Here is a 25,653-nt window from a genome sequence, read left to right as displayed (position 1 = left end):
ACGCGGGCACCTCATCCTTCCCACCTTCCTACACTGTTGCTACTTTTCGGTGTGAGACATTCCAGCTTCTCTTCCCCTTCCGTGAGTCCCTCTTTCTCTCTCCTCAGAGACCCCGCTCGCCCCACAGGCGGCCGCCGCCTCTGCAGCTCTCGCGCCCCGAGCGAGCAGTGCGCGTGCGCGCGCGTGCGCGCGCGCGCGCGGCCGCGCGGCCGTCGGGTCCCCGCGCTTCCTCCCCCCCTCCCGCTCCTCTATAACTTGGTTGGCGTGCGGGAGGCGCCGCCGGAGTCGGAGGGCGGGGAGCTCGGAGGAGGGAGCTCGAGAGTTGTGGAGACTAGTGACTGGGAGAAGTCGCAGCCTGCTTTGGTCTGCTCCTTCCCGCTCCCCGTCTTTCTCTCTTACACACCTACTCCGCCTCCCGCCCCAGCCCGCGACCTCGCTCCTTCTCTCGCCCGGGGACCCCTTCCGGTCGCTCTCCGGGTTTCGGCGCGGCGGGGGCGCCCACGGGGTGCCCTCGCCCTCCGGGTGCGTGTGGACGGGCGGCGGGCGGGATGTGGCGCCTGGTGCCCCCGAAGCTGGGCCGCCTGTCCCGCTCGCTGAAGCTGGCGGCACTGGGCAGCCTGTTGGTGCTGATGGTGCTGCACTCGCCGTCGCTGCTCGCCTCCTGGCAGCGCAACGAGCTGGCCGACCGGCGCTTCCTGCAGCTCAATAAGTGCCCAGCGTGCTTCGGCACGAGCTGGTGCCGCCGCTTCCTCAACGGACAGGTGGTGTTCGAGGCGTGGGGCCGCTTGCGCCTACTGGACTTCCTCAACGTGAAGAACGTCTACTTCGCGCAGTACGGCGAGCCCCGCGAGGGCGGCCGCCGCCGCGTGGTGCTCAAGCGCCTCGGCTCGCAGCGCGAGCTGGCGCAGCTCGACCAGAGCATCTGCAAACGGGCCACCGGCCGACCTCGCTGCGACCTGCTCCAGGCCATGCCCCGCACCGAGTTCGCGCGCCTCAACGGCGACGTGCGGCTGCTCACGCCCGAGGCGGTGGAGGGCTGGTCGGACTTGGTGCACTGCCCCTCGCAGCGCCTGCTAGATCGCCTGGTGCGCCGCTATGCCGAGACCAAGGACTCGGGCAGCTTCCTCCTGCGCAATCTCAAGGACTCGGAGCGCATGCAACTGCTGCTGACCCTGGCCTTCAACCCCGAGCCGCTGGTGCTACAGGTAGGCGCGGAGCCCCGGAGGGGGGCGTCCTGCCGGGAGGGGCCGCGCGGGGTAACGGGAGTCGGAGAAGTGGCTCCGCTGGCGCCCGTTGCCGGGTTTGGAACTGGCCGGGTTGGGCCAGCCTGCGGGCGTGAGAAGGGGGCGGCACTGGGGGACCCTTGGGCGCTGTGTCAGATTGCGGAGGGCGACCCGGCTGGTGGAGAGTCTGTTCTTGGCACCTGGACAGGGGCGCATCTCGGATTTGACTGCGGATCCTTTAACACCAGAGGGAGCGCGTCTTGTACGTTCCCAAAATGTCTCTCCAGTGAGTTTCCTTGGGCTCGTCTCCCTGCCTTTCTGCTTCTATCCGCCGGGGTTTGGACTTCCACAGCGCGGTCTGTTCAGGAGCCCTTGGACCTTTCTTAGTTCTTCTCAAATGTTTCTATAACGCGTTTGTTGTCCCCTTTGGTACTCTTCGTGCCTGGCCTAACTTCGGCCCCCAAATCTTAGTTTTATTCTTTAGCTCCCTTACTTGGCGGATCATTGAGGCAGCTAATTTGGGGACAAGCTGGGGAATTGAGACTGTGGCCAGGTTAATCTGTTGAGCCGAGCCGTGCTTTAAGTGGGATTAGGAAGAGGAAAAAAGTAAGGCATCGTTGGACTTGGGGCTGGGAGGATTTGAGGCCAACACGGACGTTTTCATCCTCATTCTGTGACCTGCTGTATTCATCTAGTAATTTGGCTGCAGGAAGGAGATGAAATGTTAGGCCAGGGTGAGGAATAGGGGAAGGAGATTCTTAACTCTTGTCTAGTTGAGTTATTGGCTTTCTCGGGACTTTATTTTGAAAACAAACACATCTTTTAGGAGAGTAGGTTGGCATCTTTTTAGTGGTGACAGCAAAAAAAGAAAACCCAAGAAACTTGACCTTTGGAGTAGAAACGGAGTTTCTGCACATTCCTACCCGGCTTTAGTGTGGCGTCCTTGCATAGTGGTTCCAGCTGTGGGGTTGTGACCCTTCCTGTAACTGCAGGAAGGTTACCTTGCTCCTTTTCCATATCAGTTTTGCTGTTTATCAAATACAAGAGGGGGGCATGAGTTAAAATTAATAACTAACTTTGGTATACTTCATGATCTTTCTGTGCTGCTGAGAATGTTACTAGTGGGGGGGTGTGGTTGTACAGGATTTTGGGTTTTTTTTTTTTTAATCTGAAGTGCATGAATAGGAATGTATGGTATTCATTTATATTGCTTTCTTTTCTCAAGTTCTCCGCTGCCCAGTTTAGCTCAGAGAAACCAGCTTGGTTTGATTGAGTTCGACCAAATAATTTTAACACAAAATAAATACTTTGCCTCAAAACTTTAGTGTGGGTCTTAGTAAATTGTAAGCTACCATAGGATGTACCTAACTGGTTACATTTAAAGTACAGATTATATGTTAAACACTGCTCTAACAGTGAGTGGTGTATAAAACTGGTTAAACTTCCCTCTAAGAAATTATTTTATTAACTAGTTTCAATAAAACTAGTTAGTGTATAAAGCTTAAGTCCATATTTGTGATATACATTTGGCTTGAAAACTTTTTTTTTTCATTTAAACTATCTTTTATCTTTGAGAAATAGATGTTTGTATTAGGGAGGTTGGTCGCTATAGAAAGCTTTAGCAGTGTATTTGCAGATAATCTGTCAAATTCTCTGGGACCCAAAAATTTAGTAAGGATCTGAGTAGTCACATATTCTCTGCACTCATAATAGTTGGTGCCTATTGAAAGATTTTTTATCAGGTAATTCTGAGTATTGGTTGTATTAGAAACAACAGCTAGGACTAATATTTTAAGAACACTGTATATCCAGTTCTTATAAAGACATCTTAGCATTTGATTTGCACTGAGGAAAATTTGCTTTATTTGGGAAGCTTTTATATTAAATTTTTGAAGTTTGAAGTTGTCTTGACATTTTCAATTTACTTTCTAGTTGAGATAGTTAAGTGTGCTTGTATCTTGTTTTCTGATTAACTCTTCCCTCAAATTTTGTTTTCATCTTTAGTGATAAACAACTTTTTAAGAAATCAGTTGTATTCTTGTAATTTAAACTTAGGGACAACATTGCTCTGAGTGGGTGCATAGATGGGATATAGGATAAGAGTTTGTTTTTAGTATGTGAGGAAATATATGTTAGCATGGTTAATTTTGACTTTTGTATACTGCATTTGAATTTAAGCAACCCAGTCCTGTAACTAGTAAGTGCTGTGTGAAATATAAATTTGAGGTCTTTAATACCAGTCAGTCATATTGGTATGTTTAATTTTTTACATGATGAACAAGCAAGTTGAATGAGACTTATATTTAAATAAATTTTCACAGAGCTGCTACTTTCTTTATAGAACCACTTCACCTGTGGGAAAATTAGTGAGTTAAGTATGAACAATGCAATTGAGGTTTGATGATGGAATAAAACCACTAAACTGAAAGGAATCTTAGAATCCTGTGATCAGGTACAAAGATTGTTACTAAGTCAAATCATGATGTTTGTTATTTCTGCTAACTAGACAAATGAGTACAAGTTTGGTATTTATATGGGTTTCTGTAAAACTGTTAATAGCTATTTATGGTGGTGTGCGCTATTAATTAATAATAGAAAACCTCACTCAGATTTGGCTATTTGTGCATTTTGGTTCATGGACCTTAAAAAATATTTTTAAAGATCCAGGCATGTATTTTACAGCTTAAAGAGGAACTCAACATTTTTTTTTTCCAGGAGAGGGAGCTACTTATTGAATTTTTGGACAGTTGGTGACAAATTAGATTTTTTTTTATATTGTCCAAAAATTAACTACTTTGGGGGAAAAAAAAGTCTTTTGAACTGACTTCATCAAACTATTCTTAACAAAAGTTCCAATGTGGTAAACTTGCTTCCAAAATAAATATTTAAAAATCTCCTTTGATAGGTACTAAAGAAAGAACAGAAAATGTATATAAATTTTGCCCATTAAACTTGCCTCTTCTGATTTTAAGAAACAATAACAAATTGAATTTTCTGTTATGCCTCGAAAGAAGACATGGAAGGTACTAAGTGTCTGTAAGACCTATTGTATGCATACCTTATCTATGTAAGGCTGTATCGGTCTGTAATACAGACTTGGCCAGAATGAAATGGAATGAAAATACAACTCTCTTCCCATCATTGAATAGTTTTATTAGCTTACAGTAGCTTATCTAGTTCAAAGGAAAGTTGTTTGGCCATAGAATTATCTTCTAAAAAAAATTTATAAACATCAAGCAACAAAATAATGCTAGAACCTTTATTTTCTACACTGATACTTTATTTCTTCACAGTTTTACTTCACCAGGAAGTATGTTTTAATTATAAGTATGCCATAATCCTATGAAGAAAATTGGAGAGAGGGACTTTGTTAATTTTTTATTGTGTAATAGCATACTTGAAATATTGGAAAATCAAGGTGTTGAAGTGTTGTCAAAATGTCAAGGTTATTGGTAAATTTTCTACCAATATTTGTAGTTACCTATTCTTGAATTTATAGAAGTTGTGTGTATTAGAGAAAAATACTGTTTGAATTCTGAAGCCCAAACTATCTCTGACTTGATGACCTAGAGATAATGACGATGATCTTATTTATAGAAACAAAGAAAGCTCTTGTTTGTTTAGGATGGAGAATTTGGGGATTTGTTTCACTACATTTGTAGAACTTTATTTGTCTTAAATTTTCTGAATCATGGTTTAAATAGGAGTTCCTTAATTTTTACAGTATGTAACTGTTATTACGCTATAGATTTTTAGCTTTTACTTCAATTCTTGTAAATAATATAGTACATGGAAAACACGTTATATGGTGCCAAATCCCTGTTAAGCACTCAGTAAGTGTTAGACATTAAATAAGGTAAAAGTAACTTTAACCATCTACTAGTTAATCACCTGTTTTGAAGCTTGTTTGGAATATGGATACACCTTAAAAATAGTTACGATTCAAACTATGAGCCATACCTTTAGTTACATTGATTTAGTCCATCCCTATATTACATGATGAATTTTTTACAGAAAATGTTGAGTGAATGTTGTTGTTTTGTCCTTAAAAATACTTCCTAAAGGAGATAATATTTTTAAGGTGTACTGCCCAAGATATGGTTTTTCAAGTAAATGAAAGACTATGGCCATTTAGCTGTCTTACTTTGGACAAGTTGATAAACTTTTTTATGGGACTGCTTATCTATAAAATGAGACTATTAGATTAGGTCCTTTCCTTTTTATCTCCAATATCCTGTCAGTCTCAAACCTTCGATTCGAGAAATGATTTTTTTCTACTTCTCTTCTGATTTGACTTTAACTGGTAGGTTTAAACTTCTAAAAGGGGAGTGGGGGTTTTGGTACTTGGTCCCTGCTAGAAGGTATGGGGAGGAGGCCAGGATAGATAACGCTGTTTTCAGGCTTGTCTTCCTCCCAAATTTTTACACACACTAAATCAGATGAAAACAAAACGAAAAAAAAAAAAAAAAAACAGAGATTGCCTTTAAAGGAAAAAAATATGGCGCTCAGTGTAGCCAAGTATCGTGGGGGGCAATGGCATTTTGAAAGGATGTTCCAGACTTTGTCTCAGGAGTTTCTTCGCAAGCACCCGCTTAGGGAGCCACCTACTTCTCTCCCACTGGATGCTACTGTGTAACTGCATTCCCAGATTTTCAGAGATGGTTCTGAGTAGGTTGTTCTAAGTAGAGCACTTTTTATCTAATTCATACCTTAAATCTAGGGGTTTTAGCGTTTTTCTGGTTTTTCTTTAAATCAGAGGTTTTATAGACACTTGAATGTACTTCATGAAAGAACAAAAATAATAAAATAATTCTGTGTACCTCACATCCAGAGACTTTTATTTTGGAAAGATTATAGAAACAGGCAATCACCCTTAGGATAGCACCACTTGCAGATCAGTGGAGCAAAATAATTTTGCTCTACTGGCCTATTTTCTGGATTTATTCATGTCTTCTCACCATTATTAATTCTGAGGTTCCTTCTGTACTTTGTCTAATCTACAAACTATTTTCTTCATATTTCCACCACACAGATCAGCACATATTCCTCACACATGTTGGTAGGGAATAAAAAGCTTACTTTTTGGGGATTTGCTTTCTAGACATGGTTAGTCAGTTTCTCAGGATCATCAGACTGGTTTTTATTTTCTGTTTTTCTGGTTTATGGTTTCTGGCCTACTTCCTGTATTGCAGTCATTGCTGCTAACTTCACAGAATTGCTGACATTTTTTTCTGTCTTCGCTTTTCATTCATTATGCATATATTGAACTAATATGACCTTAGGATATAGGCCCTGCATTTTCCCTACCATACAATGAACTTTAGTAAATAATTGTAAATTACTAGTATAAGATGTGGATAGTTATTCATCCTGGTCATAGACCCTGAAAGGTTTTAAATTATGTAATCAAACCTTCAATCCAATTTGTATGTCTTTATTAAAATAGATTCTTAATAGGAAGTTACCTGAAATACCTTTGAACCTGTAACCTTGGATTTAGAATCAGAAGAACTGGACTTTATTTGTTCATTTGGTAAATAGTTTGTTATAAGGCGATTGGATTCAAAGGATCTGTCTAGGCAGCAAGTAGTGTGCTGTGTAGGAGGTGGGTATAGAAATAAATAATTATAATCAGTATAGCATAATAAGCCCTATAAAAAAAACAGATACCTGCACTCTGTCAAATGATTCACTTAGGGAGAGACATGAGTGTATCTTTATAGGTGTGGATACCAAGGAGGATTTCATTGAGTTCTGAAGGCGAAGTGAATTTTTTTTTTTTTTTAGATTTTATTTATTTATTTCGCTGAGAGAGAGCCAGTGAGAGGGAACACAAGCTGGGGGAGTGGGGGAGGAAGAAGCAGGCTCCCAGGGGAGGAGCCTGATGTGGGGCTCGATCCCAGAACGGTGGGATCACGCCCTGAGCCGAAGGCAGAGCTTAAGGATTGAGCCACCCAGGCGCCCTGCGAAGTGAATTCTGAAGGATAAATGGGATTTTGACCTTGGCTGGGGCCAGGGGGGACAGGTTGAGTGGTGGGGGCAGTATTGAGATAGCATTCTGTACTAACTCAAAGTTGTTGAATGGTCACTTAATGTTTTAGAGTCTTAGTTTTTTAATAAAATAGGAATTATAATAGTTACCTATAACAAGATTGTTTTAAAGAGTAAAGGAGATAGGGTTTTTTGGATAATATACACAAAATCTCTTTCATTGTAGGTTTTTTTTTACAATATGTTACTACTTTGCAAATCAGCTTGTTTCGTTTTTAGATAGTTGTAGTTGAAAAGTTCTTTAGTACCTTACGTTGGGTGTGTGCCTTCAGCTCGCGTCATGATCCCAGGGTCCTGGGATTGAACCGCATGTCTGGCTGTCTGCTCAGCGGGGAGCCTGCTTCTCCCTCTTCCTCTGCCTGCCGCTTCCCCTGCTTGTGCTCACTTTCTCTGTCAAATAAATAAATACTAAAAAAAATAGAAATATATGCATTTTACTCTTCCTATGACAAACCTTCAAATGTTACCTTATTTACATGTATATACACCATAAATACCTATGTAGTTGCTGCTTCAGGTTATAGGTTTTTTGAATAGTAATTAAAAGGAGGGTTAGGGATTTGTCCCATATGAAGTACTTTGAATAAAAAGGATATTGTAGGAAATAAAGTTTAGATAAAGATTCAGTAATACAAAGCAAATAATTCAATTTTTCTCTAAGTTATTATAGTTTAATAATTCTAATTAGTACAGTAACAAGTGAGAATTTAAAAAAAATGATGAGTTCTGTTCTAATTTCTTAGGCTGAAGACACAATCTTAAAAGACAGGTCATCTGAGCTAGGTATGATGCTTCCGGGTCTTCATATTTTGCCTTTCTAGTGCACATTTGGAGTTTTAACTATGAAGTGAAAAGATCTGGCAAGACTTGTGTGGCATTGCTCAGTCATTCCAGGAACTGATCTAGATACCCTTAGGATACAGAGAAGATGGCAGGCCAGGACACAGTTTGTGCTGCCTTTGTGTTCTGGGACACTAGGTGTGGGTAGCAAACAAAAAACAAGGTAATTTCAGATTTTACGTACTATAAAAATAACAAGGCCGACTCCTCTAATGGAGAATTGGATTGGGGATAGAATACTCTAAATTGGGGATCAGGAAGAGTAACATTTCAGCTGAGGTGTAAATAATGAGAGATACAGCCAATGGTGTGAAGAACTGAGGGCAGAGTGTTTTTGAACAAGAGATATGGCAAATCCAGAGGAGTAGGGAGCACAGAAGTAGGGAAGCCTGGTAGAATATAAGATCATAGAGGTAGACAAGGATCATATCCTGTACAGCTTTGTAACCATGCTTAAAGAGTTTAGGATTTTTTTTTTTCAGGGCAATGTGAAACAATAGAAGTGTTTTTAGTAGGGCTTGATTTGGGAGAATGGATTGTAAGGTGTATCTTAAAAGCTTTTGCACAAGATTGTAGGAGAGTATAGTGGTTTGGATTAAGATGATTACAATGAAGGTTATAAAAAGTGGACAGAACCAATATATTTTGGGAAAATAGTTGACAAGACTTGCTGATGGGCAAAGGTATGATGGAAAGGGAAAAACACAGGTTATCTGCTGGGGGTTTTGGTCTGAGCAACTACTAAATAATTATTATGCTGTGGAAGCCCAGAGAAGGAATGGCTTTGGGGTAGGGGAACCAAGAGTTTTGTTTTATCTATAGCGAATTGAAGGCAACAACAGGAATACAAATCTAAAACAAGGCATCAGGTTTAACAGAGAGAGATACTGTGCTACTAGAGAATAGTTTGGTCTTTTTCGGAAGGGTGATGTTAATTCAGTTTATGTTTTAAAGGAACCAGGGAATAAGTTAGTACTTACCATTCTACTTGTCAGACTTGAAAGAAATTAAGTCTTGACTAAAGAAAGCGAGGTAGTATTCTTGGGTTATTGGGTCCAGAAGAAGTTTATTATGTTATATTCTTTTTCTTTCTTTGAAATTTTGTCTTATTGGAAGTAAATATTTGAGTATGGTGTTTGTAGATATGTATTTCAGTTTAGAGATGTGGACCACACTTGCTGATGTGATTGTAGGTAAGAAAGCACCAGTTGAGACAAATAGATTTATGCATATTTAAAACTTGTGGCCAAGTGATTTTTTTTTTTTTTTGGTGGGGGAAGTGCATTTCTTAAGCTATTTATTCTAAAAGGTTATTAATTTCTACCAAACTTATGTAGATTTTTTTTGTTGTTGATGTGTTTTGACATTAATTTCCAATTTTAGAAACAGCTGTTGGACATGATATTCAGTAAAAAAACATAACCTTGCTATTTTCAAGGCATTGCTTAATATTGTTGGAATTCTAGGTGGGTGGAAAATGGCATTCAGAAAATTATTTAATGAAATAAATGGAACATGTCCTGTAACTTGAAAATCTTGAGATTGTTAAGATTCTACAGTGTTTACAATAGATTTTGGCCACTATTTAGCCATATAAATCAAGAAGCTAAAGTCTTAGAGAAATTTTAGCAAAAATTAGGTAACTATTAAATCATCCCAATAATTTTACTATATTCCCCGTCCAGACAGTTCACAAAACTGTGAACACATTAGTCTGTCACCAGTACAGTTGACTAATCTCTGTGAACAGCTGTTATAACATGCGTTACTACAATGGGATTTTGTTCAGATTTGGGCTTTTAAAAATAATTTGAAACTTAAATTGAACTTTTAAGCATTTTCTATTCTTTGATAACATTAACTTTCAATAAGTATTCTCAAGTTTAAAGTAGTGTGTGTTCAGAAATGCCAGTTCTGTAGAAAACCTATAACCAGATTTTAGATTTATGTTTTGATTATTAAAGAGTTTTTTTCAGGTCAGCTTCTTTTTTCTAGGAATGTCCTCCTTTAAAAAATTAGTCTTGTAATACATCTTTTTAAGCAAGCTACAAAGTTATGTTCCTTTTAATGGAATGTTGTGAGGTAGTACATGGCTATAAAAAATTTTATTTCCTGTATTAAAGGAAGTATGATCTTTTACTTTTTTAAAAGATTTATTTATTTATTTTAGAGATTATTTAGAGCATGAGAGAGGGCAGGAGTAACCATGGGTCGGGGAGGCAGAGGGGGAGATATTTCTAAGCAGACTCTGAGCTGAGTGGGAAGCCCAACACGGGCTCGATCTCACAACCCTGGGATCCCAAACTGAGCCAAAATCAAGAGTTTGACACTTAATCCACTGTGTCACCTAGGTGTCCTAATCTTCTAAATTTAGCATGCAAACCCTACTTTTGGTCATGTAGGGAGGGAAAAAAAGAGTAAGTCACAAGTTCTAGAGTTGACCTCCTACATTGTATGTCTTTTAAAATGACTGTGTTCTGACATAATAGAATAAAATGACCTTATTAATCTGGTAGGATAGTGGTTATTGATCAAAGGATATTGTGATATTATAAAAGCTTGTAGTTTTTTTTTTTAAAGGATAACATTATATATCACAGGATATTTGTTAATTCCAGTATGTGCAATGTTTCTGAATGTTAAGACTTTTTGTTTGTTTTTTTCAAAGAATGTATACCATGTTGAGTTTGTGTTTTATTCTGTAAGTCCCAGCATGATCTGGTCCCTACCTCCCTTTACAGACTCTATTACCTCAAGCCATTTCCTCCTCATTCATTTTTGTGAAGCTACTGTGGCCTTTTCTTCAGGACTGAGAAGACTGCTTCTAACTCTTCTATGGCCTGGAACATTTTTACTGCCCCCTCCCCAGTCTGTCTAATATTATACTCATCTTTTTGATCTCAGCCTAAGTAGCACTTCCTTAGAGAGGTTGTCCTTTACCACACAATCTGAAATAGGTCCCTACTTCTCTTTCTCAGCATACTCTACTTCATAATTTGTAACAAGTTATGTAATTTATAATTTATATGTATTTAATAATCATTCTCCCAACTCAGGCTGAAAAAACTTCCTGAGAATAGGGACTGTTTTATTTACAACTGTTTACTTAGCATTTCATGATGGTGTCTAGAATTTTTTAATACAAAATTTGTGTTCTCTTCATTCCACAGTGACTCGCTCACTCCCTTAATTCCACCTGCTTATAGTAGTCAGTGAAATGGAGGTTAACCTATAATCTCTTATCTGCAATTCCGAATTTAAAAACCTGTAGAAACTAGGGTTTGTCAAATTTAAAAAAATATGAAAACATGAGACTTATATGCTTTATCCCATCTAGGATGTATAAGCTTACGTTATTTTCACAGTATAATATGTCCCAGATTCTCAATAATATGAGTATGCAATATATGCAGTTGCCTTTCCAAAATTTGGAAACTTCTGAAACAGGAAGATATTGGATTGAGGGATTGTGCTAGCCTGAGTTTACCTCTTTATCTGTGTGACTTTAGGCAGATCACTTAAACTGTGCTAGAAAGATTGAACTAGATTTACAACTCATGTAGTTCCACGAACTCTAGAATTCTTAGATTTCACATCCCTGTTATAAACCACATAAACTATCATGATGGTTGGTTTTGATCAATAAATAGATGATAGATTACTTCAGCATTTAGAGTTTATTTTGTGGTGCTTAACTATTATAAATGAAAAGCAAATTACGATGTTGAGTTTATGTGTATACATATTATCAAGTTTTAATTTTTTTGTATTTTTAATGCTCATGGATGCCCTATACATTTTTCATAGCATTAAGCCTTCTTAAAGTTTGTAGCTAATTTATGTATTACACTGTAAATTAGAAACTACTAGAGGACAGTGATGATGCTTTTAGGTGGTTCTTGACTATATTTGGAAGATGTTTGTTATTTGTAGATGACTTTCAGTAAGTGATATGAAAATAAACATAACTCTTGATGAATATCTGGACTTCTTATTTAGTGGATTTAAATAGGAAGTATAAAATGTTTTGGTAAGCAATTCTTTATAAAGTAGTATAAATCTGCAAAGTACATTTCATATTCTTGGTTCTTGGATTGTCTTGATGAATATATACAAATATTATATATTATTTGGTACAAATATTATTCCAGTTTTACAGAGGAAAAGACTAAGCTCTAAAGTTTTATTCTCATGAGATGCAGAGTGAGGGTGAACCTTCAAGCTATCCTTGTGATTTCAAGTCCATTATTTACTTGTATATTCTATTGTCTTTTAAATATACAAATTTTATAAAATGTTATATACCATAAAGAATAGAATTATTTAAATTTTCTGACCGTTAATATTGAGTGTGTACATTTTATGTCACCTTCATTTCATTTTCTCTTAAAATGGAGGATGACCTTAGTGGTTTTGTTTACTTATTTCTGAAACTTTGACTTTAAGGTACTGTCAATGCCTGTAATATTATTAGTATTACTTGAGTTTTATGGTATCCAAGAGGTAGCTTGCAGTTTTCTGTTACAAAAAAAAAAAAAAAGAGAGAGAGAGACATAGTGATTTATCTTAGGTTTCATATTCAAAATAGTTTTTATTTTATAAATTAACTGAAGGCATTTAATATTTCTTTAAATATTACCAGGTAACCATGTTTATCTTAATTCTTAAATTTCCATTTTTAATTTTTACATTGGTAGTAATAGTCATAGAATTTTTCTTTGGGTGCTCACCAATTTAATTTTTTTTTTTAAATTCCAGTGATGGAAAGGAAATACATAATTTTATAACTGTTTTGTACCTTTGTACAATTTTAAACTAATAATTTAGTTTTAAAACTTTACCTATTATACTTCAATGTACATTCAGCCTGATGTAAAACCCTTAACAAATAATTGGAGTACCTCCAGTAAAGTTAGAATTTAAACCATTCTGAATTTAAAGACTCCATCCTTCAAATGAAAAAGTATTTGTACATATCTTTTCAATTGTAAATAACTCATTAAAATACACACATTTTATGTCCAATTACTTTAAACTATGTGCCTATTGTTGTAGGCAATTTGAAAATCTGATTTTAGGGGGCGCCTGGGTGGCTCAGTCATTAAGCGTCTGCCTTTGGCTCAGGGCGTGATCCCAGCGTTCTGGGATCAAGCCCCACATCAGGCTCCTCTGCTGGGAGCCTGCTTCTTCCTCTCCTACTCCCCCTGCTTGTCTCTCTCTCTGGCTGTCTCTCTCACTGGCTGTCTCTGTGTCAAATAAATAAATAAAATCTTTTTAAAAATCTGATTTTAATATTTGTTTTTAAATAAAAATTGTGACTCTCTGCAATAAACTTATTATCCTAGTTACCCTGGGGTTTTTTGGGTGTTTTTTGTTGTTGTTTGTTTTGTTTGTTTTTTTGCCCTGGTGGAGTTTGGTAAGCAGAAAGTAAGTTGTGTTTCTCATTGCTTGATAAATTTAACAAGTCCACGCTGTAACATCTTAAAATTTTGTCAAGCTCTGCTTGACCATGGTAATTTGGTTCCAAGCCAGAATTGTTTTAAATAAAAATTATGTGTTGGCTTCCTTTGAGCATTTTCTTTGTACTGTAGTGTGTTCAATAGAATTATTTTCCCATTAATGAAATCTGACTATTTTGATTATACTATGAAAAATTCTTGTCATCTGAGCTAGTAGTATGGATTCATTTATTAAAGTTCTTCCAAAAGATTAAGTAGCAAGCTATATGAAAGAATTATAGTGCTCTTCCTAAAATGAGGCATAACGGGATTTCAGTTAACATTGTCAGAAATCACTGTATGAATATAAAATTGCTCAGTGTGACATTTGTTCATATATTTTATCCTTTTCTATGAGGGACTTGGGTAATGAAGTGTATATTTGACTGTCATTTGCCAGTTGGAAAGGCTCCAAAAACAAGGAGGCATTTGTACATGTGCAGATGTTGGCAGGGTTCCCTTTTCTCCTGTTGTTAAAGACCATTTTATTTTCACAAAGATATGTTTGTATCTGTTCTACAGTATGGCATGTGAATAATATACCAATAATGTATGGAGGAATTTTTTGTTTTACTTTTTGTGGGACAAAATTATATAATTTCATATATTACCAATTTTTAGTGCTTTCCCTTTTTTTTTCTTTTAATGTCATGGACTTTGTACATGAATACTTCTGGGAAATAGTTAAATCTTTTGTAATTATTTGTGTAAATTTTCAAGGTTGAGGAGGTATTTTAAAATTGGGAGAAAAAGTTGAAAATAAGATGATTAGCAAACAGGTTTTTGCAGTTCACATTGGACATGAGCAGTTTCACTTTTCTCAGTACCCAAAAGAAATAAAAAATTCTCAGGTATAAGATGAAAAATGTGCTTCCCTCTTCCTTCTTGCTAAAGAATCAAGATGTTGCCTTTGAATTAAAATTGAATCAATTCATTTACTATATTTAAAGATTCAAACTATCATATCTAAATTTTTAATTTATATAATTAGTGTTTTATCGCAAAACTGCAGATATTAAAATTTAAAAGAAAGTTACACATACAAAAAAACAACTACAGTTACTGTGCATTTTATAGTCATAGTTGAAAGGAAGCACAGATGAAAGTAGGTGATTATGGATCAAGTTTAGTTTTAAGAACATTTTGTTTTAAAGTTGATAAATGTGTTAATATTAAGGATATTATTGAATTTTTTCAATTTTATGAAAGTTCAGCTACTAAACATTTATTTGCATAAGCGGTCTAAGAAGAACCTCATCTCTAGCTCTTTAAATGTATGTAGATTAGGGTGCCTAGGTGGCTCAGTTGGTTAGGCATCTGCCTTTGTCTCAGGTCATGATCCCAGGGTTCTGGGATCAAGCCTTGCATTGGATTCTCTGCTCAGCAGCAAGTTTGCTTCTCCCTCTTCCTCTGTGATCTCTCTCACTTTCTCTGTCTCTCTAATAAAATCTTCCAAAAAGAAATGTGTGTAGATTGTTCAATTTTAAGCAATAGAAGTAATCTGTATTTATATTCTGCCGTGTTTTGCTCTGTTTCCCCTACAGTGTTTATGTAAATATCATTTTATAATCCCCCCCATTTTAAGGAAATGGCTTCCTCTATACTTCCTCTAGTTTTCCTCTAGTCATGTTATCTTCCAAGAAGTTGTTTAAAACATTACTTCCCATCCTTTTGTACCACAATGCTCGTTTTGTAGGTGGGCACTTTGGCACTCTAAAGTATCTTAGATAAAGCCTGACATTTAAATTTAAAGTGACTTGTTCATCAACATGAAAGACTTTTGTTTTAGGATGTTAATTTTCCCAGTGGTTATAAAATCCATTAGGAAAGCTTGCTAAGATTAGGAGAATAAATAATTTTAAAGTTGAGCTAAAGATGAAGAGAAATACAGTGGTAGTAGAAAGGAAAACAGGACTGACTTGGGACCAAAGGTACTTGAGTGCAGGTTGCACCAATAGGATATCAGATTGCTCTTTGAAACACTTCTATAAATCCCTCTCTGAATTGTATCCTTGCCTGCTTGTGACTAAGTAAGGTCTCTATTAAACACTCTCTTAGGACCCACACCACTTCCTAGTAACTAACGCTTACTATACTCAAAATTATTTGCTTAGTATGTGTCTTCTCTTCTAAAATTTTTATTTTAGAGACCCTCTGTTTAGTTCCCTCTTAATTGCCAGCACAGCACAGTGCATGGTGCCTGGTAAATACTTGCTGGCTAATAGGCTTGCAGTGCTGTTCATTCAAAAGGAAGGATGGTTGACTGTATTTACACCAAGTCAAAAAGATAAGGAAAATGTAAATCTTCCAGATTTGGTAAGAAGGAGGGTGACTTATGGTTCGTTGATCAGTTTGGTTCTGAAATTTATGATAAGCAGGACTTATTCTGTTTTAGCTTTATAATATAGTTACGTATTTAAATTTTTTTTCAGGTCCATAGTAATGGTATGAATTAGAAAATAAATCAAATTTATCTCTCTCCAACTCCTAAATATAACAAGAAATCCAAGCACGTGTCTAGTAATAATCTTCGCTGAGAGGATCTGGGGGTAGACCTAGAATATCTTCATCAGAATCTCTTATAATATTAAGATAATTCTTTTGTAGAGTTTTCCATCTGATGAAGGTTGGCCATTTGCAAAATATCTTGGAGCTTGTGGAAGAATGGTGGCTGTAAATTATGTTGGAGAAGAATTGTGGAGTTACTTTAATGCACCATGGGAGAAACGAGTTGACCTCGCTTGGCAATTAATGGAAATAGCAGAGCAGCTTACAAACAATGACTTTGAATTTGCACTCTACCTCCTGGATGTCAGCTTTGACAATTTTGCAGTTGGTCCTAGAGATGGGAAGGTAATCATTGTGGATGCTGAAAATGTTTTGGTTGCTGACAAAAGGTTAATTAGACAAAGTAAGTATATAACTTACATTTGCTTCTTGTACACATTTTTTATGTCAAACCTTACATTTGCTTCTTGTACACATTTTTTATGTCAAACCTTTAATTTCCTTCTTAGATGGAAGCCTTACTCTTTGTTTTATTTGACCTGTATCAGTAAATGCAAACCAGTTCATTATGCTTGTACTCTTAATCACAATTTCTCTGTATTTAGTAAAATATCCTTTGGACTCAAATGGACACAGATATACTGTGTGTGTGTGTGTGTGTGTGTGTGTGTGTGTACACATGTCTTTTTCTTACAGTCCGCTACATTCTGTGGTTTAGGAGTGCAATGCAGAGTTGTTTTTATGTAGTTACAGACTACCAGAGAAACTTTCTGCTCTCATGGAGGTCTTATTTGTGTGGGATCACTTACAGTGATGTTCTGTGTTCCATTGTTCTGTGGAGTCCCTATGGTGATTTTTTTTTCTTTTAACCATTTAGATGATTTCTAGCACGCAGATCCCTACTTTGACTTGACATTATTACATCTTACCAAAACTTTGCTCTCCATTTATTTGTGAGCTTGTCATGGAATAAGTGGGCAGACTGTCTGAAGTGTTTTGAAAATTAAATGCCACAGGCATTTTAAAGTGTCAGGGACAAAGCCTGTAACTGTATAACTAATTTACTTAATAAAAGAAACTGAAGTGGTTGTTCTATGGTGAGGGTCTTATATTTTTAATCCCCTCTTCTCCTGTCATATGAGGATCTTTTGATGAACTGGGACCAAAAATGTGTGGCACCTGGGGAATACAGTGAAAGTAGCAGCAATTTATTAGGTTGACACTTAGGTTTTGCCTGATCTTATTTTGATCCTGTTAAATACTTGATTTTTCCCAGTACCTTGTTTTGATTCCATACTCACCAAACTACTTTCTTATTATTTCTTGACTTGCCACATAGATCCTCCCACAGGGAATAGACACCCTGCCGGAGTGCTTTATTCTCCACTTACTTCTTCCTACAATTGTGAATGTTGCAGCAGCTTACACCATCCTTTTCTTTGTTACAGTGTACAGTTCAGTGGTTTTTAGTATACTCACAAAGTTGTGCAACTTGCTTAAACTTTTAAAATTTTCATTTCAGTGTTTGTAAAAATAATTTCTTGTAATTTTTTAATGCAGACATTCTTGGAATACATGTCACAGTTTTATAACAACTATTTCCTAATCTTAGATTAATACAACTACACAAATATATTCATACAGTGAGCATTGCCCCAGTGATACTTTAGCTGTGACCAGTTCTTTTCAAATGTCTCATGGTAGAGTTGTATAAATATCTACTTTGCAAAACCCCATGTTTATTTATTCACACTCTTTTCTGAACTCTTTGTAGTAAATGATCTTTATTTTCTCCTTCACAGGGAAACTGAGATTTTGCTGTGGCAACTCCCTCAGGGTCCTTCCCTTTATTATCTAAACTAGTAAAAAGAATACACATTCATGCCTCTATTTCAGACAGAGTAGATCCTTCTCTGGGAATTTGTTGCATTAGTTATCTTCAACTTCCCACTCCCTCCTCAAAATCCAGTTTCTCTTCCTTCCCCATAAACAAGTGTGTCTAAGGCTTTTTCTGCTTTCCCATGCTTTTCAGCTGTTGTTAGAAGTGTTGCTTACTCTGCCTTTTTCTACTCTCAGCCTCCATTCATTTCTCCACCCATTAGAACCTGACTGAGAATTCTGCATTACCATTAGTAACTACCTAATTGCAAAATTTATGAAGTGACTGATTAGTAACAACTTCCTGAAATTCTTCCATCCTTTGGTTTCCTTCTACTCACATAGTTTCTTTCTTAAAACATAAATCTGATGTTTTTTTTATAAAAATTTTTTATTATGTTATATTAGTCACCATACAGTACATCCCAAGTTTTTGATGTAAAGTTCCATGATTCATTACTTGCGTGTAACACCCAGTGCACCACGCAATACGTGCCCTCCTTAATACCCATCACCAGCCTATCTTGATCCCCCACCCCCCCTCCCCTCTAAAGCCCTCAGTTTGTTTCCCAGAGTCCATAGTCTCTTATGGTTCATTACCCCTTCTGTTTACTCCCGCTTCCTTCTTCCCTTTCTTCTCCTACCGATCTTCCTACTTCTTATGTTCCATAAATGAGTGAAACCATATGATAATTGTCTTTCTCTGCTTGACTTATTTCACTTAACATAATCTCCTCCAGTCCCGTCCATGTTGCTGCAAATGTTGGGTAATCGTTCTTTCTGATGGCTGAGTAATATTCCATTATATATATGGACCACATCTTCTTAATCCAGTCATCTGTTGAAGGGCATCTAGGCTCCTTCCACAATTTAGCTATTGTGGACAATGCTGCTATGAACATTGGGGTGCTTTAATTATCTCAGAGAAGCCTGAAATGTCATAGGTCCCATCCCAGATTGTATCCAAGAGACTAGGAAAGAATTTACCCTTCAAACGGGTTTGCAGGAGCAGTCCTTAGAACAGAATCAGGTTGTTTTCTGTTACATCATTCAAATGCTGAAGCTCCTCTTCACTAAAAGAAAGCAAAAACATTAATTTGAAAAGATATATGCACCCCTGTGTTTGCTATAGCATTATTTACAATAGCCGAGATATGGAAGCAACTCAAGATGAATGGATAAAAGAGGAAGTGGTGTGTATATGTATGTGTATATATTTATATACACATACATAATGGAGGTTTAGGCATAAAAAAGGATGAGATCTTGCCGTTTGCAACAACATGGATAGACCTTGAAGGCATTATGCTAAATGAAATAAATCAGGAAGAGAAAGACAAATACCATGATTTCACTTATGTGAAACGTAAAAAAAAAAAAAAAAGAAAGAAAGAAAAAACAAACAAAAACCAGACTCTTAAATACAGAGAACAAATTGATGGTTGCCAGACAGAAGATGAGCAAAATAGATAAAGGGGATTAAGAGATACAAATTTAGAGTTACTAAATACATCGAAAAGATGGAAGTACGGCATGAGGAATATTGTCAATAATGTAATAATGTATGGTGACAGCTAGTGACTACATATGGTGGTGAGCATTGAATAATGTATAGAATTGTCAAATCAATTTGTTGTGTATCTGAAACTAACAATGTTATATGTTAATTATATTTCAATTTTAAAAAGTAAGAGCTTAAGGCGAGCCAATTTTTAAAAATTTTGTAACATATTTGAATGTGAATGTTTCAAGCAAAAGTAGACTAAGTAATGTTCTCTGTGTACAAAAGAAACATTAAAGAGAAAGAAAAAAGAAAAAAGAAAAAAAAAAACCTTCTTTATCAGGGCCCAGCCTGCTTCAGTTTTAATATCCCTCTGTCTACTGCCCTTGATGCTTCAGCCACAATGGCCTTTTGGTTCTCGAATGAACCTTTTTGCTCCTGGGCTTTTCCGTATGCTGTTTCCTCTGCCTAAAATGCCTCATCTGTCTTCCATATACAGCTAGCTACTTGTCCTTTGAACCTTAGCTTAAATGTTACACTTGACCACTATATCTACTGCTAGGGAAGGTTGTTTCTTTCATAAACCTATCTATTGTTTATTTCCTTTGTAGCATTTCCCACTATTTATGATAATGTTTATTTATTTAATGTCTGTTTCACATACTTGATAGTAAGCTAGTGAGGGCAGGAACCACCTATTATTTGTTTACCAGTATATACCCTTGCCTGCATAGAGTAAGCATTCAAATAATTATTTGCTGAATGAATGAGTTTTTTTCTACTAACCTCTCCTCTGCCAGTGCCTTAAGTTCCAAGATTCTGTCCTGTCTTTGTTTCTTTCTTTCCTTTCAACATGCTTTCCAATATAATTCAGCTCTTCTCTTGGCTCCATTAAGCACTTGTATATTGATGTGTTCTATGTATACTGTACCTCTGACTTCAAAGTCCTAAGTTTCAAGTCTGTTTCTAGTTGCATTGTGATATACCCACCTGAATACCTTGTAGTTACTTTATATTTACTCTATATTTGTATATAAAATGTTAACACTATTATGTAAATAATATCTGCCTTGTCATCCAATTAGAACCTTAAACTTTACTCAAAACTTCTACAGTTTGGCTTTTTTTTCCTGACCATTAGTTACTATTGTCATCTTAGTCCCTCCAGTCTTCACACAGTTATCTTTCTATAAAACAAATCATGTTCATGACCACATGAGGTTCAACCTATTTCTCTAGGCTCATTTGTACCTTCTCCCTGGGTAGCTGTCTCACACTTTAGCCTCCATGAACTTATTGGCTCCCGAATCAGTTGGAAAAAGCCCTTAAGTACATACTTTTGCACATACTTATACTGGGCCTAGCATACTGTTTTCCCACATTTCTTTTCACACTTGCTTATTATTTAAGACCTAAATCAGATGTTCTCTATGCAGCTTTCTACAGCCCCAAGCAGAAATACTGCTTCCTCTGTACTCTTGTAGCATTGAGTCCTCTGTATGGCACTTTCTTTATGCGATGGAAAGTTTCCATCTAGACTGAACCCTTCAGTAGTTACAGACCTTGTCTGATCTTTCGCCTGGCATTGGTGAGCTCCCACTAAGTGTTTATATATAAATCAATAAATTTCAATGTTTGAAATTATAATACAATTTAGGAACAAATAATATTGTGTTAATTAGTAAACTGTTGTATTTTGGGAACAAATGAGAACTCTTTTAAAATGTATTTTTCTTTTTTGCTCTTCCCCCTTTTACAGATAAACCTGAAAATTGGGATGTATGGTATGAAAGCAAATTTGATGACTGTGATAAGGAGGCTTGCTTATCCTTTTCAAAAGAAATTCTTTGTGCTCGTGCAACTGTGGACCACAATTACTATGCTGTTTGTCAGAACCTCTTATCCAGACATGCCACCTGGCGTGGCACTTCTGGAGGACTTCTTCATGATCCACCAAGTGAAATTGCCAAAGATGGCCGACTAGAGGCCTTGCTCGACGAATGTGCCAACCCAAAGAAGCGCTATGGCAGATTCCAGGCTGCAAAAGAACTGCGTGAATACTTAGCACAATTAAGTAACAATGTGAGGTAGTCTATGGTGAATTTTTCTTTTCTCCATTTAAATAGCACTGGCTAAAACTAAACCACCAAAAACTATCTGGAAAAATGAAATTTGGAAATAATAACATTCAGGAGATGATAAACTTGCACTGATATATCTTATGTTAACATCAGAATAAGACATTACTTCAAAAATCTCATGATGCTTCTGCAAATAAGTTTGTTCTTACACTTTGGAGACTTGAGCTATCATCATTGACTGCTTTGCTCCCCCGAATGCCTGAGTGGATTAATGAATATTGTGAAGCTATTGGAAATGAGTCTGATAGTTACATTGGCTTGTGTATCAAAGGGTACTTGGTATTTGACTTAGTTTGCTTTACTATCATGATTTTGTGAATCTCTTGCATTTACTTTGAATGTCAAGTTAGATGGCCTGTTTTATAGGCCACTTTTTCCTTCTAAAGTATAGGTGTTTTTCTCCCCTCATTTTTATGTTTTTTATTAAATTTTACACATTCAGGTTATTCTAGGTGTTTATTTAAATTTGAACTAGTTTTTGTTCAGTGCTATGCGGTACACATTTACTGTTAGGGCAAGATTCCCAGGTTTACTGTATTTTCAGAGAGCTGAATATTTTATTATGTAAATACTTTTCTCCCCTCTTTCTGTGGTTTCACCATTGCATGAAATCATTCAAGGTTATTTAACAGTTATATCCCTCTATGCTTATAATTATAAGTGTACACTAAACACGAAGTTTGGCATATGTTACAAAATGTCATCTTGTCCTTTTAAAGGCTTTAAGAAGAGTATACTAGCAATCTCCACCTTTGTGTTGATGTTGATTGAGAAAAAAACAACACAGTATTTTTTAAATGCTAACTAGTCCAAGATAGTAATGCATATGCCAAAGAAATGTTAGATCTAGTGTCATGATTAGATTTTAAAATTGGTCACCTACGTATTCTTATTATCACGCTTCCAGTACTATAACTTTGTGATTACATTCAGATCTTCCTGGTTATTCTTTTATGTTGCAAAGGTAAGCTGCTTCCAGGCATACGTGACTTAAAGATATCCTACCTTATATCCATTTTGGAGAAATTAACATGGTATAGTCATCATTTGAGTTTAATTGGGCATCAAAACTTTTTATTTATTGATGGACTAGTAATTTTTATTGAAAAGCATAGTTTAGCCAGTATGCCCAACTTGGTCTTCATTACTCCATTGTTAAGCATCAAAACATCAAATTTAAGTATGTGGATAAAAATTAACGAATGTGTGAAATTTGTGGGCTATTTTTAAAAGTTACAATATATAAATTGACTATCACTAACATAGGTGATATGTATATATATTTTTTTAATTATTGCTTTAGCTTACAGCAAAGTTTGGTGTAGTGCGCAGTGTTTAGTTCTAGACTGACCTTATTCTAAATCAGAAAGTGATTAAAATATGCACAACCAAAGCCAGGTTTTTCTTTTCTCTTTCATTCATTCAGCAACTATTTATTGAGCATCAACTCTGTGCCAGGCACATTACTAGCTGCTACACACTGTCTAAGCGTGACATATGGTTAAGTAACTTTACAATGATTATCAAATACTTTAATGTAGGTATTTCTTGAGATAGCATTGAGTTAGGATGGTTCATTCATGTTATTTTACTGTTGTGAGGTGCATTCATGTTATTTAACTGTTGTGATAGAAATTCTACTTGTACCATCTGTAACTGGGTTGCTACAAAAAAAGCATGATGAAATCAATAATGTTAATCCCAGTATAAAAACTGGGAGGAGAAGGATAAGGTCTCTCCATTATAAAAATAGATTGCATTATGTTAATTTTTATACATCCATATATTACAGATATCAACTAGCCCTCAAAGAAACATTTAAGTGCTAGAAATTTTACTAAGCTGACTTTGTACAACTTCGGAAAACTTTTGAGGGGAGCAGGTAAAATTATTTGTCAAACATTCACCACTTAGAACTTCAAGTAAAATACACATTTTCAAAACAGAGCACCTTTTATATTTGATAAGTGTTCATTACAAACTTTAGAATGCCAGTCACAGAGGGTTGTCTTTATGTGGCTTAGCAAACATTTATCTTACTTTGGAAAAGTGATTGTGATTGTGGAACAGGAAGTGAGAAAACACTGCCAGCAGTGATTGCTACTGGAGGTAGTTGGTTACAACTACCATTTCCCCCATGAGATTATGTGGAATTTCTTTTATCTCTGGAAAAAGTTGAGAAGATAGTAAAAGAATTAGGAATTTTAAATTACAGGGAAAAATATGTATGTGAAAAGCAATAAATATTTTGTTCACTTTGCTATCAAGATGTTCACTATCAGATATTTATTATACAGCAGCAATTTATATTTTTAATCATTGCCCATTAATAGACACAGTAAAATATTTTTGAATCAGACATTTGGGGTTTGTATGTGCATTAAAATTGTCTTTTGTACTGTAAGTTACTGTTTAATTTGAATATTTTATCAGAACTGTCTCCCTGTGCCTTTATAATATAAAGTTGTTTCTACAACTTTTAATGATCTTAATAAAGAATACTTTAAGAATCACACTTTTCAGACTATCTCTTAACTTCAAATATCTACATTTTTTTGAATGGAAAGTGAGGTTGTGTAGATAAGTTATTTTTTTTCCTCTTGCATATATTTTGATATCATTTTCAGAAACTATCTGGTTGGCTGTGTGCTGGACTTAAGGTTTGTGTGTTTTGTTTTTCTGTAGTAAACTTTTCTCTATAGTAGATAACTTTTACTGCTGACATGGGAGTTTTAAAAAAATGATGGAATTTTTCAAATGTATACAAGAGAATAATATAATGTACAATAGTTAACTATGGTTATACTAATTTCAAAAGTTAGCAACATGTGGCCAAACTTATTTCATCTATGTCCCAACCTACTTGACCCCAGGTTATTTGGAGCAAATCTGAGAGACATTATTTGATTCAGAAGCACACAGTTCTCTTCCAACAAAATCATAATACCATTTCACATCTAAAAATTAACAGTAATACTTCAGTATCACCAAAGCAGGAAAGCTCTAAAATACCACTGTCTTTTCTCAAAAGCTCAATATCTAGCTGCAAGGGTTCTAAACTGCTGGCTACCTACATGGAGTTAATTTGATGATGAATAAGGATAATAACTAAAATGGACCAAAAAATCATAACTATGTAAATTATGCATTCAAAATGTTAATAGCCAACAAAGACAAACCAATTCAGTCACCTCTGGAAGGATATTAGGGAATTATTCTGGAAACTGGTAACTTGGAGACCAGGAAGCATTCATCCTCCTCATTATTACCCCAGGGTAATCAAATAATTGAGTGGAAGAATTTATAAAATATGTAGAATTATTCCAGTTAATAAGCAGAAGGAATGTTAGAATATCACCATTTCATAAATCCTAATGAAATGAGGGCTAGGCAATTGTCATCAATCGCTACTGAAGCCATTAATTAAAAAGGTGATGAGGAACTTTGTATGGATAGATCAAGATGATAAGACCTGAAATCATTGGTCAGTCTTAATGATATGCCTTATTCCATGACTCAAAAAGTATGTAGCACCACAAGAAAAGGAAAAAAAAAAAATCTGATCAAGCCCCTAGATCTATTAATGGGAAATTCATGACACAAGGAAATGTGTTAAAAGATACCGTGGGTCAACAAAATCTGGAACATGGGCAATTCTACAGGATAAATGACTTTTTTTTTTTTTTTAACAAATTGCAAAGAAAAGGAGGGAGACTTTTAACATTAAAAGAATCTTAAGTGACACATAGAGTAAATGCAAATGTCACCTTTGTATCTTGATTTGAACCAATCAACTTTAAAACTGGAAACAGATTTGAACAACTAAACAAGGTCTTGGGTAACCTCATTCACTAATTTTGCACTTACTTTAATATGTGGAAAAACCATAAAAGTACTTATTCTATACTGGGTTTTAGTTCATTCTATACAAAGTTAGCTACAATTTTGAATGAATAAGAATATTTTAGTTCTTTTTCTTTTGAAAAGTTATTTGCCCATGGTCACATAAAAAG

General features: G+C 36.2%; 1 protein-coding gene across 2 annotated transcripts; it reads left to right on the top strand.

The window, feature by feature from the left end:
- The first annotated feature begins 284 nt into the window (after positions 1 to 284).
- On the top strand, positions 285 to 24,153 carry DIPK2A (divergent protein kinase domain 2A). 2 transcript variants are annotated; one of them, XM_008711121.2, is made up of 3 exons: positions 285 to 1,205; positions 16,220 to 16,523; positions 21,259 to 24,153. In XM_008711121.2, the coding sequence occupies exons 1-3, from the start codon at positions 549 to 551 to the stop codon at positions 21,588 to 21,590; spliced, it is 1,293 nt and encodes a 430-aa protein (XP_008709343.2). In that variant the 5' UTR covers positions 285 to 548; the 3' UTR covers positions 21,591 to 24,153. The 2 variants fall into 2 exon arrangements, with proteins under 2 accessions (XP_008709343.2, XP_040492643.1); XM_040636709.1 differs by lacking the exon at positions 21,259 to 24,153 and having other exon boundaries at positions 16,220 to 18,463.
- The last annotated feature ends 1,500 nt before the right edge of the window (positions 24,154 to 25,653 follow it).

The sequence above is a fragment of the Ursus maritimus genome, unplaced genomic scaffold, assembly GCF_017311325.1.
Source record: "Ursus maritimus isolate PB19 unplaced genomic scaffold, ASM1731132v1 scaffold_20, whole genome shotgun sequence".
NCBI classification, from domain to species: domain Eukaryota; kingdom Metazoa; phylum Chordata; class Mammalia; order Carnivora; family Ursidae; genus Ursus; species Ursus maritimus.
Note: the sequence above shows the minus strand (reverse complement) of the source record. Positions and strands in the feature narration are given on the sequence as shown.

Coding starts and splice junctions, on each gene's coding strand:
- DIPK2A (XM_040636709.1), top strand. CDS start 549: ATGTGGCGCCTGGTGCCCCCGAAGCTGGGCCGCCTGTCCCGCTCGCTG. Junction 1,206..16,219: donor CCGAGCCGCTGGTGCTACAG/GTAGGCGCGGAG, acceptor ATTCTTTTGTAG/AGTTTTCCATCTGATGAAGG.